The sequence below is a fragment of the Melitaea cinxia genome, chromosome 25 (assembly GCF_905220565.1).
Source record: "Melitaea cinxia chromosome 25, ilMelCinx1.1, whole genome shotgun sequence".
In the NCBI taxonomy this organism is placed as follows: Eukaryota; Metazoa; Arthropoda; class Insecta; order Lepidoptera; family Nymphalidae; genus Melitaea; species Melitaea cinxia.
The window spans coordinates 3307717-3323300 of NC_059418.1; the positions used below are offsets into that span (position 1 = coordinate 3307717).

General features: G+C 33.6%; 1 protein-coding gene across 1 annotated transcript in view; it reads right to left on the reverse strand.

Annotated features, from left to right (window-relative positions):
• LOC123665969 (gelsolin-like) overlaps positions 1-15584 on the reverse strand; it is a 38519-nt gene that overhangs the window by 13031 nt on the left and 9904 nt on the right. The window contains exon 2 of the mRNA XM_045600189.1: positions 12916-12987. Within this exon, the coding sequence (XP_045456145.1) occupies positions 12916-12984 (69 nt within the window). The 5' untranslated portion in view covers positions 12985-12987. The remainder of the gene's footprint in view (positions 1-12915; positions 12988-15584) is intronic.

Sequence of the window (15584 nt, forward strand, 5' to 3'; positions counted from 1 at the left end):
CAATTCAGAAATCATCTATTAACATGTGATCACGACGTTGTCATTATCACTGAAACATGGCTTAAAGAGGGTTTCTATAAGGGTGAACTGTGTGATGACCGCTACGACCTGTTTCGATGCGATCGAAGCGAAACTACTTCTTCCAAAAAGCACGGTGGCGGTGTCATGCTGTGTATAAAGCAGAAATTGCACGCGCGCGAGCGTCCTGACTGGGCATGCGCAGGCGTCGAGTGCCTTTGGACGACTGTCGCAGCGACCGCACTGGACGCTCGCGATAAGCGCAACCTACATATATGTGTAGTGTATATTCCACCTGATGACAATCACGTCCAGCGTCTTAACAATTTTACGTGTCAGCTAACTAAAATCGTATCTTTACATCCTAACGATCATTTTATCATAGGGGGAGATTTCAATATCTCGCATATTACGTGGTCACCATCGGGCCACACGACCCAAAGAAGCGTTTCTACGGATTTACAATTAGCGACTGATTATTTAATCGACTCATGTAACCTATCTGGATTTCGTCAATATAATTTATGTATTAATAAATGTAATAATATTTTGGATTTAATATTTAGTGATACCCACATTGATGTTTCTCGATCTACTACTGCGTTAGTTTCGGAGGATGGCTATCACCCATGTTTGGATTTAAATGCACCGGATCTTATGTTGCCTTGCATTAGACGCGAATCTTTTATAAAGTATTGCTTCTTTAAAGCCGACTACTATGAAATCAATAACTTTCTTCGCAACGTTGACTGGCACACAGTACTTCAGGGAAATAACATAGACGAAATAACACAAAAATTTTACCTTATTATTAATAAAGTCATACATGATTTTGTACCAAAAAAAATATTCCACCGGAGAGATAAATTTCCCGTTTGGTATTCAAGACCCTTAATACGCGTAATAAATGACAAACTCCGAGCGCATAGGCGGTGGATTCGGCACGGTAATCCCAGAGACTACGATGAGTTTTCTATTCTACGAAGGCGACAAAAGAAAATCCAAATAAAATGTTACGATTCGTATCAAGAATATATACAAACAAATCTTAAGAAGAACCCTAAATACCTGTGGTCATACTTGAAAACATTGCGTAGCGGCAACACAGGATACCCCAACGTACTCACTTTAGGTGACAATTCTTACCGCTGTGAAGCTGACGCCTGCGAAGGTTTCAGCCATTTTTTCGAGAGTGTATTTCAAAAACCAGCTACTCAATATAATCTCCCACTACTAGCAGAATCAACTGACACAATTTATAGGCTAAGTTTCTCTGAGGACGTGGTTTTAAAATTACTAAAAAATATTGATCTTAACAAGGGCCCAGGTAGTGATAAAATCCCCCCAACGTTTATAAAAAACTGTGCTTCTTGCCTAGCTAAACCGTTGACCATAATTTTTAATCTCTCTATAAACGTTTTTAGTACTTTTCCTAGTATCTGGAAAGAAGCGTTAGTTATACCCATTCATAAAAGTGGTTCCCGTGGTCGGATCGAGAATTATCGGCCTATCTCAAAATTAAACTTATTTTGTAAAATATTCGAAAAATTAGTATACCAATCTATAAGTCCGTTAATTCTCTCTTCGATCCCGGATGAGCAACATGGATTTATGAAGAGGCGTTCCACTGTAAGCAACTTAATGGTATTTACAGATTACATCTTTCGCTCTATGGATGGTGGTGTTCAAGTTGACGCTATTTACACAGATTTTGAAAAGGCGTTCGACAGGGTTGATCACATAATTCTGTTGCACAAGTTGCATGCCCTGGGTATAAGAGGTGACCTTTTTAGATGGATAAGCTCGTACATAACAAATAGGAGTCAAGCTGTCACTTTGGGAAGAGTGCAAAGTTCTTACGTTACAGTTATTTCTGGAGTTCCGCAGGGGTCTATACTGGGCCCATTACTCTACAATGCGTATCTCTACGATATTGGTTCATGTTTAACTTACTCTAAATTTATAATGTTTGCTGACGACAAGAAGATTTATTTAAAAATCAATAACATCACTGATTGCCACAAAATACAATGTGACCTAAATGATCTATACATATATTACTTAACTAATCGTATCACTGTAAACGCAGCTAAATGTCATCAAATTACTTTCACTCGTAAAAAGAATCCTATATTATATACTTATGCTATAAACAATGTCCCCATCATAAGAGTCGATTCTGTTCGAGACCTAGGGGTGATACTAGATTCCAAAATGACTTTTATAAATCATATCGATACAATAATTTCTAAAGCATATAGTCAACTAGGTTTCATATCACGAGTTAGCAATACCTTCAAAAATATAGGTTGTATCAAAACTTTATATTTCTGCTTCGTTCGAACTATACTGGAATACGCTTGTAGTATATGGGCCCCTGTATACAATGTACATATCGACAGAATTGAATCGCTCCAGAAAAAATTTATAAAACTTTTGAATTTCAAAACTTACAGAACCTCTCCCACCTATGTTGATTCATGTAAACACTACCAAATTGAATCCCTATGCCAACGTCGTAAGCAGTACGATATTGTCTTATTACATGATATTGTAAGTGGGAAAATAGATTGCAGCGAGCTTTTATCCCAGATTGAATTCCGAATTCCATCAAGACGGTCTAGACATATTAAACCATTGTTCCATACACCTCAAGTAAGAACTAATTACGCACGTAACTCGGTCATCTGCCGTATTGTCAATACGTACAATACGCAGTATCCAAAATTAGACCTTTTTTGCCCAAGAACAAAGACGGCACTTAAAAAAGAAATCAAAAAGATGCATTTTTCGTAGTATCATCAATAATATTCTAAACCAGCACCTACAGATTTATGCACAAACCCACACAAATACACCTTCATCTTACATACACACACCTACACTAATACACCTCCATCTTACATGCACACACCTACACGAACACACATTCACATCTTCATGTCATGCACTCACCTCTAACTGCAGTGGATAAGACGGAATATAGCCGTTTACTTTTTTTACTTCTTATTATTATATTTTTTAAATATAGTGTCTAGTTATGCATTTTATAATGATTAATTTTCTTTCATATCAGTGTGATCCTATTTTGGCCATTTTTATGCATTATATTGTAACATACTATTGTATTATAACGCTGTTGGATTGCCTAATAAAACAAAATAAATAAAATAAATAATTGGCACACACCACCTTTCGATTAAAACAAAATTTGTCGAAATCGGTCTACCCGGTCAGAAGTTCTGATGTAACATACATAAAAAAAAAAAAAAAAAAAATACAGTCGAATTGAGAACCTCCTCCTTTTTTGGAAGTCGGTTAAAAATCCACAGCCCTCTTAAAAAATATCAAGATTTAAAAGTTTGTCAATACATTACTTAATAATAAAAATTCGATACTTAATTATGGATGAAACGTGCTTTTAAACTAAAACGATGCACGCGTCTTTATCATTTCAATCATCGACCAAACGCCATATTTTAAAGTTTTAAACGTAGCGGCTCACAGCCAACAATTTAAATAAAAAATCTTATATAAAAAGATTTACATAAATTCATTTCGTTTTAGTAACATAAGTATATTTTGATATATTTTTAAAATAACAGCTTAGTACTCCATAAATCTAAATTTATTTTCTGTTTAAATTTATGTTTTCCGACATCAAAGCACGCCTACGAAGTTACGGATGAAATGTATGCGGTGAGGGCTGGGTACAATTTTAAACGTATAATTTATCTTTTTGACCACATCTGACACAGTTTTATTTTATAGATGACGGTAATTTCACCTGTTTGTTAATAGCAATAGTGGTGTTCTAAAAGGAGGAGGTTCTCAATTCGACCGTGTATATAATGTATGTTCGGGGATAACTTCGTCGTTTATGAACTGATTTTAATAATTATTTTTTGTTGGAAAGGTGTAATACTTGTCGATGTAATTGAAGTAGATTTTTTTCGTTTGCGTGCAGAGCAAACACAATTATAAAATGAAAACTTCTTTTGGCGCAGTGACCACATATTTTTTCGTAGGTAGTAAGTTGTTGATCCGTCACGCTATGAGGTGAAAGGCTCGATCGGGTGAACTCGGGACCACCGAGCGTACCCGAGCGAGAAAGATGCAGACAGCTGCTCTTCGCTGCTGAACGGCGAAAGGCTCAATCGGGCGAACTCGGGAATTATAGCGTTATTACTAAATCGCGATTACCAATGAAGGTGAACGGTTTCTTTTCTTTTACCAGCAAACACAATTATATTACTTTATATTTCTTAATACATTAAACGCCGCATTGACGCTATACATGACCGCGAGCCAGCGTCAACTTAAAAAACATAACTTAGAAAAATATGTCAGTTAGTATACAGAAAAATAAGTAAGATCTTATAGAATGGTTTTTTTTTTTACAAGTGATATACATCCTCGGGCTTATGAACCCATGTCCTTTTTTATTCCAAAAACATGCAATTTTTATTTTTATTTTTTTTTTATTTCAAGGTAGGCGTTACTCAACAACATCGCTGTTCAAGTTTAAAGGATGGTTATGATAGTGTAATACAAACTTATAATAAACATTTTGTAAATAAGGACTTTTGTGCTGGCCCAATGGACTAAACAAGTGAGGCCCAACTGGTGTCGCCTCAATGGCGTTCAACGTGATAAGAAGTAAACTATAATACAGAAAATAATTAATGTTTACGTTACTAGTTGTAGCCCGCGGTTTCACGCGCGTAACTTTAGTGAAAAAAATTGCCTATAACCTTTCGCGGTAAATCCTATCCAGCACAAAAAAAAATTATCAATATGAACCGGTTGGATCCTGAAATTAGCACGTTTAAACTACCAATCAACAAACAAACTTTTTAGTTTTATAATATTAGTATAGATATTAATTTGTATGAAATCCGAACGACATCCCTATTTTCTTTAATAGCCACAGATATTTATAAACATTTGAACTAAATAAAAAATACACAAGCTTGCCGTAATTTCGATTCTCTTGTAAACATATTTAATTCGTTTTCATTGACAGCTTTATTGACTGGCGGACATCTGGCAGGCGTTGAGTTTTTAAGCCACCTGGGATTACTGTTATTTAACCAACTACAAATAAGTTAAATGAATTATCTATTATTAAGTATATATTTAAGATACCGTGTTGGCGCAATGGTCACAGCACTGGTTTGTGACTGTTGCGCTGACGGTTGCAGGTTCGATCCCCGCACACGACAAACTTTTTAACCGACTTCCAAAAAAGGAGGAGGTTCTCAATTCGACTGTATTTTTTTTAACCGACTTCCAAAAAAGGAGGAGGTTCTCAATTCGACTGTATTTTTTTTTATTTTTTTTTTATGTATGTTACATCAGAACTTTTGACCGGGTAGACCGATTTCGACAAATTTTATTTTAATCGAAAGGTGGTGTGTGCCAATTGGTCCCATTTAAATTTATTTGAGATCTAAAAACTACTTTTCGAGTTATATCTAATAATGCGTTTTTACTCGACGCTTTTTTCGTCGACCTACGTTGTATTATACCGCATAACTTTTTACTGGGTGTACCGATTTTGATAATTCTTTTTTTAACCGACTTCCAAAAAAGGAGGAGGTTCTCAATTCGACTGTATTTTTTTTTTTTTTCTTTTTTTTTTTTTTTTTTTTTTTTTTTTTTTTTTTATGTATGTTACATCAGAACTTTTGACCAGGTAGACCGATTTCGACAAATTTTGTTTTAATCGAAAGGTGGTGTGTGCCGATTGGTCCCATTTAAATTTATTTGAGATCTAATAACTACTTTTCGAATTATATCTAATAATGCGTTTTTACTTGACGCTTTTTTCGTCGACCTACGTTGTATTATACCACATAACTTTCTACTGGGTGTACCGATTTTGATAATTCTTTTTTTGTTGGAAAGGGAATATCCCTAGTTTGGTACCATGATAAGGAAACCAGGATCTGATGATGGGATCCCAGAGAAATCGAGAGAAACTCTTGAAAATCCGCAATAACTTTTTACTGGGTGTATCGATTTTGATAATTTTTACTTTAATCGAAAGCTGATGTTTATCATGTGGTCACATATAAATTTTATCGAGATCTGATAACTACTTTTTGATTAATCTTTGATAACGCGTATTTACTTGACATTATTTTCGTCACCTTACGTTGTATTATACCTCATAACTTTTTACTGGGTGCACCGATTTTGACGTTTCTTATATAAATTAAAAGCTACTATTCGTCACGTGGTCCCATTCAAATTTAATTGAGATTTGATTCGTAATTTGTGAGTTATATCTAATATTGCGTATTTACTTGACGGTTTTTTCGTCACCCTACGTTGTATTATACGTTATATCTTTTTACTGGGTGCACTGATTTTGATCTTTTTTGTATAAATCAAAAGCTAATACTTGTCATGTCGTCCGTTTTAAATATGATTGAGATATAATGAGCAATTTTTGAGTAATCTTTGATGACACGTATTTACATGACGATGTTAAGACGACTGTGGTCATGTTCAATACTTTGCCACAACGCCATCTATCAAAATGTTATGAAATTACTTCGTTCACTATCGATCAAATTACAATATTCCACTAGAGTAGAGACTAGCAGTTTATTCGTTATAAATATATTTGAGCTTTTAATTTTTGAGTTATCGCTAATACTGGGTATTTACTTGGCTATTTTACGTCGACCAACGTTATATTAACCTCATTACTATTTTACTGGGTGGACCGATATCGATGATTCTTTTTTTAATCGATAGGTGGTGCTTGTCATGTGGTCCCATTTAAATATAATTGAGATTTGACTCGAACTTTTTGAGCTATATCTGATATGACGTATTTACTTGACTATTTTTGGAGTTTTCTCCTTAAGAATCGATTTTCATTTAAGGCTCCGGAATGAAAAAATTGAACAGTAAAATCTACTGAACGAATGACCTTGTTAGAGATGGCGTTCAGACGTTTTCTAATAACGCAATTAGGTTCCGATAGATGGCGTTATTGCATTCATTTATTTACAATTTGATATAGTAATAATATATTTCTTAGACTAGTGAGCCTTTTTGTGCCTATTTAGACAGTTGATCTGAAGGGGTAAACTCCAGTCGTGCATCGGAGCTGTGTGAAAACATGAACATTACGTATTTTTAATAAAAAAGACATAAACCGTAATTCAATATAAATCCGCTTCAACTAAAAAACCCGCCGTAATAAGCGATGTCAGCGCTTCGCGCGAATCGACGACGGGCCTTTTATGAAATTTCTGCCTACAATCGCTAACAAAATGTTAGAAATAACAGTAGAACATTCTATAATTCTACAATTTTATAATGTCGCGTTATATGGAATACGAACAAAGTATTACTATTTTTTCGTCGATCTACGTTGTATTACTCTTCGATGTAATTGAAGTCGGTTTTTTTTTTCGTTTGCGAGCAAACACAATTTTTTGTTGCAAAGGGGATATCCCTAGTTTGGTACCGTGATAAGGAAACCAGGATCTGATGATGGGATCTTAGAGGAATCGAGGGAAACTCGAAAATCCGTAATAACTTTTTACTGGGTATACCGATTTTGATAATTTTTAATTTTATCGAAAGCGGATGTTTATCATGTGGTCACATATAAATTTTATCGAGATCTGATAACTCCTTTTTGAGTAATCTTTGATAACGCGTAGTTGCTTGACTATTTTTTCGTCGATCTACGTTGTATTACTTGTCGATGTAATTGAAGTCGGTTTTTTTTTCGTTTGCGAGCAAACACAATTATTTTATGTATGTTACATCAGAACTTTTGACCGGGTAGACCGATTTCGACAAATTTTGTTTTAATCGAAAGGTGGTGTGTGCCAATTGGTCCCATTTAAATTTATTTGAGATCTAACAACTACTTTTCGAGTTATATCTAATAATGCGTTTTTACTTGACGCTTTTTTCGTCGACCTACATTGTATTATACCGCATAACCTTCTACTGGATATACCGATTTTGATAATTCTTTTTTTGTTAGAAAGGGGATATCCCTAGTTTGGTACCGTGATAAGGAAACCAGGATCGGATGATGGGATCCTAGAGAAATCGAGGGAAACTCTCGAAAAACCGTAATAACTTTTTACTGGGTGTACCGATATTGATAATTTTTAATTTAATCGAAAGCTGATGTTTATTATGTGGTTACGTATAAATTTTATCGAGATCTGATAAATACTTTTTGAGTAATCTTTGATAACGCGTAGTTGCTTGACTATTTTTTCGTCGATCTACGTTGTATTACTTGTCGATGTAATTGAAGTCGGTTTTTTTTTTCGTTTGCGAGCAAACAATTATGTATTGGCTGTGTTTGTACAGTCCTTGTGGGTCTCCCCACCGTGCCTCGGAGAGCACGTTAAAGCCGTCGGTCCCGGTTGTTATCACATACACCTGATAGCAATCGTAACTCATAGTAAGAAACATATCCGCCAACCCCCATTGGAACAGCGTGGTAGATTAAGCTCTGATCCTTCTCCTACATGAGGTAAGAGGCCTATGCCCAGCAGTAAGATGTTACAGGCTGATAGCACTAACACCCGAAATCCCATGTCACTCAGTGATAACATTTTCCTGGTAAAATAATTTTTAAAATTGGTCCAGTATATTTAAAGTTTAGCCATCATACAGAAAATTTAACATTTCCTATGTATATTTAAAACGAACAATGACAAAACTTCATTGACACTTTTAATCCCTATTTCAGACCCTTAGACAATGAATTTCGTGACAAAAAAAAGTGTGTATATTTATAAAAGTCTATATAATTAATAATAATAATAATAATAATAATAATAATAATAATAATAATAATAATAATAATAATAATAATAATAATAATAATAATAATAATAATAATAATAATAATAATAATAATAATAATAATAATAATAATAATGCTTTATTCATAAAAATATTTACATATAAAATAATGAGTTCCCTGGTTCTTGTGATAGGCAAGGCCTGTGCCACAATGAACCAGTGTGCTCTTCCATTATTGATTTCTAAAGCAATCTTTAAATTAACTAAATATACCTTTAAGCAAATTAACTTTTCATCGTATAAAAAAGGGTCTGTGTACTTCTATACGCACGTAAGAATTTATACTTCATTGGCTAGCTAACTTCACGTTGCTAACTTCTTCGTTGACTGCTAACTTCAGGGTGTCGGTTTTTTTTCGTGACGACGGACACGCATAGTAAAAATTTACTCTCATAATTTTCTCTAACGCGCCCAAAGAAATATGACTTCAAAAAGATTATTTTAAAAATTTGGCCCCAAAATAAAAACAATAGATTAGAATAACACATTTATAAATAAACTAGTCTCGCCCCGCGGCACACACGCATAATTTGAGCTTTTTTTTTTAAATTTCGAATCAGTATTTTCTGCGATTAGCCGCAGACAGTTTGTGTTTTAGGCGCTTATACGCATTATTTCACCAGAGCATACATATATTTAAGAGTATAAATTACTTTTGACATTAACTATTTTTAGAATTGTAAAGATAGGTCTTTAGTCTGAGACAGAATAATCCGAACATCAAGCGGTGCGTCATTGAACGTAATCTAGAAATAAATTCTGGAACCTAATCTTAGCAGCTGTCATTGTGTAACGCTATACACATTTTTATACATTCTTTTTCAGCCAGTACGCAGTGACTTTAGGCTATTTAGACCATTTTTTCCATTTAATGTTTTAATACCTACTACTTTTTAATTAATTTTTTTGTTTCTTAATTATTAAAATATTAACTAATAATCCATCTAACCTTATTGGGTTCCGATAGATGGCGTTATTTGATTCGTTTATTTATAATTTGATATGGTATTAGTAATTTTCTTAGACTAGTAAGCCTTTTTGTGCCTATTTACAGTCGATCTGAAGGAGTAAACTCCAGTCATGTCCGGAGCTGACACACATACTTTGTTTTCATCGAATTCGACTTTATTTACGGGATATTTTTATTTGCAATTGTGAATCTAAATGTTGTAGTTTCTTAATATAGACGGAAATTAGCCCTCAATCTTATATTCAACTGATCAGTGGACGAGTCATAGACAAATTTTCTTATCCGCATTTGTTCTCAGAAATGAGGACAATGGTTTTTATACTAAAGCGTTTTTCCTAACATTAGTCACTAAACTAATCGGTCATTATTATTAAATATTTTTAACCTTGGCGAAATAATGTTATCATAAATAAATACCATAAAAAGGTGTTATATTATGAAAGTTGATAACGATTTTGTGTGTAGTAAAATATAAGTCTACCATCAGGTTAGAATTTTTCCACAACCTTTCCAGCGTGTGACCGGCGTTTATGCGCGACTTATTCAGATACATTTTAATAGAAAAGAAGACAGAGAAAGTAACCGAGGTATAGCAGTAAATATCTTACTAAATTTAGTAGCAGACCATCTGCGGAAGTACCTCAACCCTACAGAAGAACTAAATTACAGTTTTGAGAGCAGTATGTTCGTGTTATGTTCCTTTCGTGTTTAAGGTTATCAGAAATCGAAAAATAAAGATGGACCAAGGATAGTCAGTATATGATTTTTTTACGGTTCTGCCTATTAGTTTTGGTTTGACTCTCTACCCGATCTTTTCTCACCAGGTCAAAGTCTCCCGGGTCAGCGTTTCTCATTCGTCGGGTCGCGACCCGGTACCGGGCCTTTAAAATAAAATAGGGGGTCGCAACATTCCCGCCTAGTTTAAAAATTAATGCCTGCTACCAATTTTTACTATTAATAAATGTGTATTATTTTACCTAATGGAACCAGCTTGGGTTTAAAAGTGTTAGGTCAGTCACGAAGGGGTAGCGTGAAAATTACTGTGCAGTGGCAGAACAATGTTTGGGAAACACTGGGCTAAGGTCAAGTTGACCTTAGGGGTAATTTTCATTGAGATCAATGCTATATACGTTTAAGGGCCACTTGCAGCAAAATTACAAAAATCTCGATTTTATTAAAACTAGATTTTACCCTAAACTCGATTTAACTTAAGTCTCATCGAAGTTGCGTTGCTCATAATAAAATGATGTCCAGTTTAACTAAATCGAGATTTTGCGTATCTTTCAGTCGCCGTTCGTTCTTTACGTTCCGTTTTAGATACAATAATGTACACCAAAGCAATATCGCGTACACAGAAACGTATATTTATCAGTGTCAATCACAGAGTACATTGTAATAGTAGGTGTCAATTTGTTATAATATAATTTTTATAACAATTTGTTATAATACAACTAAAAGCCATTTAAGCAAAGAAGTGAACTGAACAATTTGTTAATTTGTTATATTCATAGGTTATGTTTCCGCGCATATTTTAAGTCAAGCAGTTTTGTTTCGTGTTGTGTTTTTGTTATAGTTGATTTTATGTTTTTCGAGTTTTCTGATTTTCCGTTTGCAACATTAGAATGAAAAAATCCAGGGCGCCTAATTTTACTAATGATGAAATAATGCATCTTTTGATACTTGTTGAAAAATATCCTGTCATAGAAATATTAACAAAATCGAGATTTAATTACGCTAAACCGGTGCCGATTTAACTTTGACGTTTATTTGAATCGAGATTTAAGCTAAATCGATGACGTGCAAGACATTCAATCTGATTTAAGGCAAAATCGAGTTTTAAATCTAAATTTAACACACGCTGCAAGCCGCCCTAAGATACAGATGGCGCTCGAAAAAAAAATCGACTTCAATTAGATCGACAATTAGTAAATACAACTTAGGTAGACGAGTTTTTACTCCCATTTAAATTTCATCGAGATATGATGACTACTTTTTGAGTAATTTTTGATCACAAGTTATTTACTTTACAAATTTTTCGTCTACTTACGTTATATTACATTGCATGCTGTGTTCACTGTAATAAGAATGAAAATTATACGCCTCCAAATTGTTACACGCATAAACTTTTCTATATTGTATCATTCAATTTGTGAATCTAATATAAAAAAAAAAATACTTATCGATGTACTTAATTGAAGTCGGTCTTTTTCGTTTGCGAGCAAACACAATTATTTAAAAACTGTTATAGTAACGAGAATCGCTTAAATAAATACATCCAAAAATTTTACGTTTAACATAAGTTAGACGACAACTTTTTAGATGTACGGATGATAGCAAATAACGCGAGAACCACTTGATGAAATAAGCTGCTATTTTATTTTTTGCTTTATTACAACAGAAAAATCATTATAACGTGATGTAATGCCATTACCAATTGAACTAGTAATGTAATAATCTTATCTAGAATAATCGTATTGAATTTATATTGACGTCTCAAGAGGATGAGTGGAGCACGGCGTAAGCTATCCTCTTGTGATAATTGTTTGTTGTGATATAAAAATAAAATGGACTTCAATTAACATCGACAAGAAGTAAAAAGGAAATAAATTATTAACTAAACGAAAAAATTAGGTTACTACTATCTTCTATATTTTTGTACCCATTTTTTTACGAAAATTGCGCGGACGGAGAAGTATGAAATTTCGAACACTTATAGTTTATTTAAAGAAGGAGTGCAAAATGATTATATATTTTTTTAATTATGTATAAAAAATACATTAAATCAATTAAAAAAAAAAAAAAAAACATTACCTTTGTGTATTTACATTACCATGTATTTGACACACGCATACATACTCTTTTGTTTATTATTATAAAAGTATCTTTCAAAACAGAGCCTTAGTCAAAGTCAAACTTATAATTTAATTTAATTATGGTCAAATTTTCGAGGACTGGGCGACTATTAGTTTAATTAAATACGCTTTATTGTATTACGTGCGTTTTGAATAACAAAAGAATTATTAAAATCGGTCTAACTAGCAAAAACAAGTTATTATAACTATTCATACCTCAACCCTCCATATTTCTAACCCAGCCTTCTGCCCAGCGTTGGCAAAAGCGGCGTGCACTCCAGGCATTATCTGTGAAGGAGTTTCTTAGTTTATTATTTTTTACTAGCTGCTGCCCGCGACGTCGTCTGCGTGAACGCTGTACAGCACCAAAAATACCTACGATTACACCTTTTAAAATAACATTCATTTACCCGTTTCTTCTTTACATTTCATGTCTACAGAAAAATCTCATAGATGGCGCTGCTTTAAAATTGTCTTCTCTACTTATATTCATTTAAATATGTTTATCGGCTTAGTTACTTATATTGCGTGATTTTTATAGTGTGAAGCTAGCTTATATAGCATGGTTATTAACATAATAACAACAACATTTAAAATATGCGTCGTTAGATTACACGTTGTTACAGAATGCGTTGAGGAAATAAAGGTTCACTGCTCGTTCCCGGTAGGTGATAGCATGATAATACGTAGCCTATATGTTGACCCGACTTCTTAATAATATTCCTGCCAAATTTGAAGTAAAACCCTGCGGTAGTTTTTCCGGACATACATACAAACAAACAGACAAACAGACAAAAATTATAAAAACTGTATTTTTGGCTTCGGTATCGATTGTAGATCACACCGCAAGTATTCTTCAAAAAAAATATTCAATATACAGTTTTGACTTTCCTACCATTTTATTATCTGTAAATAGATTTCACTTTAGCATTGCAGTTTGATTGTTACAATGTTATTTGTTAATTTAAGGGAAACCTATTATTGGCAATACTACATTACATATACATAGCTATAAGGTATATAATTTGTAAAGCTGTTGGTTTTCTGAATAATAAATTAAAACAATATATATGAACATTAATTTCCTAATAAGTTTACTATGTATTGGTTTTTCTCCGCAGCTTGACCGCGTGGACTACACAATTTGACTATTTCGTCAGATACTATTACATACACAATATTATAATTTAATACTGTTGGATCTTTTTTATACAACTAGGTCGGTCAAACAAGTGTACGGCTCACTTGATGGTACGCGATTACCGTAGCCTACAGACGCAAACAAATAAGACGACAAAAGCGAACAAAAAACTTATTTACATATTAAACCAATAAATACCCCTGGAAAGTTTAAATTACAAATTGAAATCAAACAATTACTTTTCATAATGCGTGTTTGCTTGACTACTTTTTTATTGGCCTACGTTGTATTAAATCGCATAACTTTTCAATGATTTTGATGATCCTTTTTAATCGAAAGTTGAAGCTTGTTTTGTGGTCTCTTTAAAATAAACTTGATCGAGATATGGTAGCTACTTTTTGAGTAATATTTGATAACACGTATTTACTTGACTATTTTTCGTCTACTTGTCGATATAATTGAAGAAATGTTTGCGAACAAACACAATTATAGGTAAACGCAAGGATTTCAAAAAGTAAACAATAATTAAACAAATACATTTCACCTCATCACTCATTATTATTTAATTTATTAATATACAATTTTCTTTCATAAGAATTTCCCACCGACACACACACACCCACTTCACTACTTCAAGAGTAAACTGGAACATTGTTTGTAGTTCTGATAACGATCTAGAGATAGAATGACGTAATAGTTTGAAGGCAGGTTCACACTTATCGAAGTAGGATAAAAATATTCAACCATTGTAACAAAATACCAAATGTTTTCCTTGTTATAATTATGTGTTTTGTTTGCGAGCAACAGATATGACAATTTAACATTAACATATATATTATATAATTTATATATGGTGAACGTTAAGATGTCAATCCCGGTTGCTATCATATACACCTGACAGCGATTGTGGGGAGTATATCAACAGCGTGGTGGATTAGGCTTCGACGTTTCTCCTACACGGAGGAAGACTGTGCCCAGCAGGGAGATGTTACTGACTGAATCGAAATTTATTTATGGTCATAAAAACGCATAATAATATTTCTATGTACGCTAGGAACTACACATTGTTAAGAGATGAGTGTTTTGACATACAACATAAGGTAGGTACGTTAACTATTCAAGGCCTAATCACAACATGCCTACGTACTTATAGACGGAAAAATCTAATTAGTTCATTCTTTAAACATTAGAAGATTCGCGCGGTTTTTCTTGCTTCTTAACCGACTTCGAAAAAATGAGGTTTTCAATTCGATTTTAAATTGTATATATGTTAACTCATAACTTTTTATTGGATGTACAGATATTGATGATTCTTTTTTTGTTATTGAAGCTGTTGCTTGTAGTGCGGTTCCATTTAACTTTGAGTAAAATTTAATGGTTTTTTTTTTTGAGTAATGCTACTAATATTATAAATGCGAAAGTCTACTGAAACTGACTGACTGACTACTGAGACGACAATATTCTCACGAAACCGCGTGACGTGACAACGTCAAATAAATCGATGAACGCCGGCGGCATACACGGAAAAGGATGACTCATTTCGTTACGCTTATTGTCATGTTACGCTCAGTGATTTGTATTCCATATACTATCACTCGATTGGCGTATGCGTCCGAGGAGACGTTTTGTTATGTTGTCACGTCAAACTATCGTCCGTAAACCAACTTTACAGACAACCAATTTTTAACCGACTTCCAAAAAAGTAGGAGGTTCTCAATTCGACTGTATTTTTTTTAATGTGTTA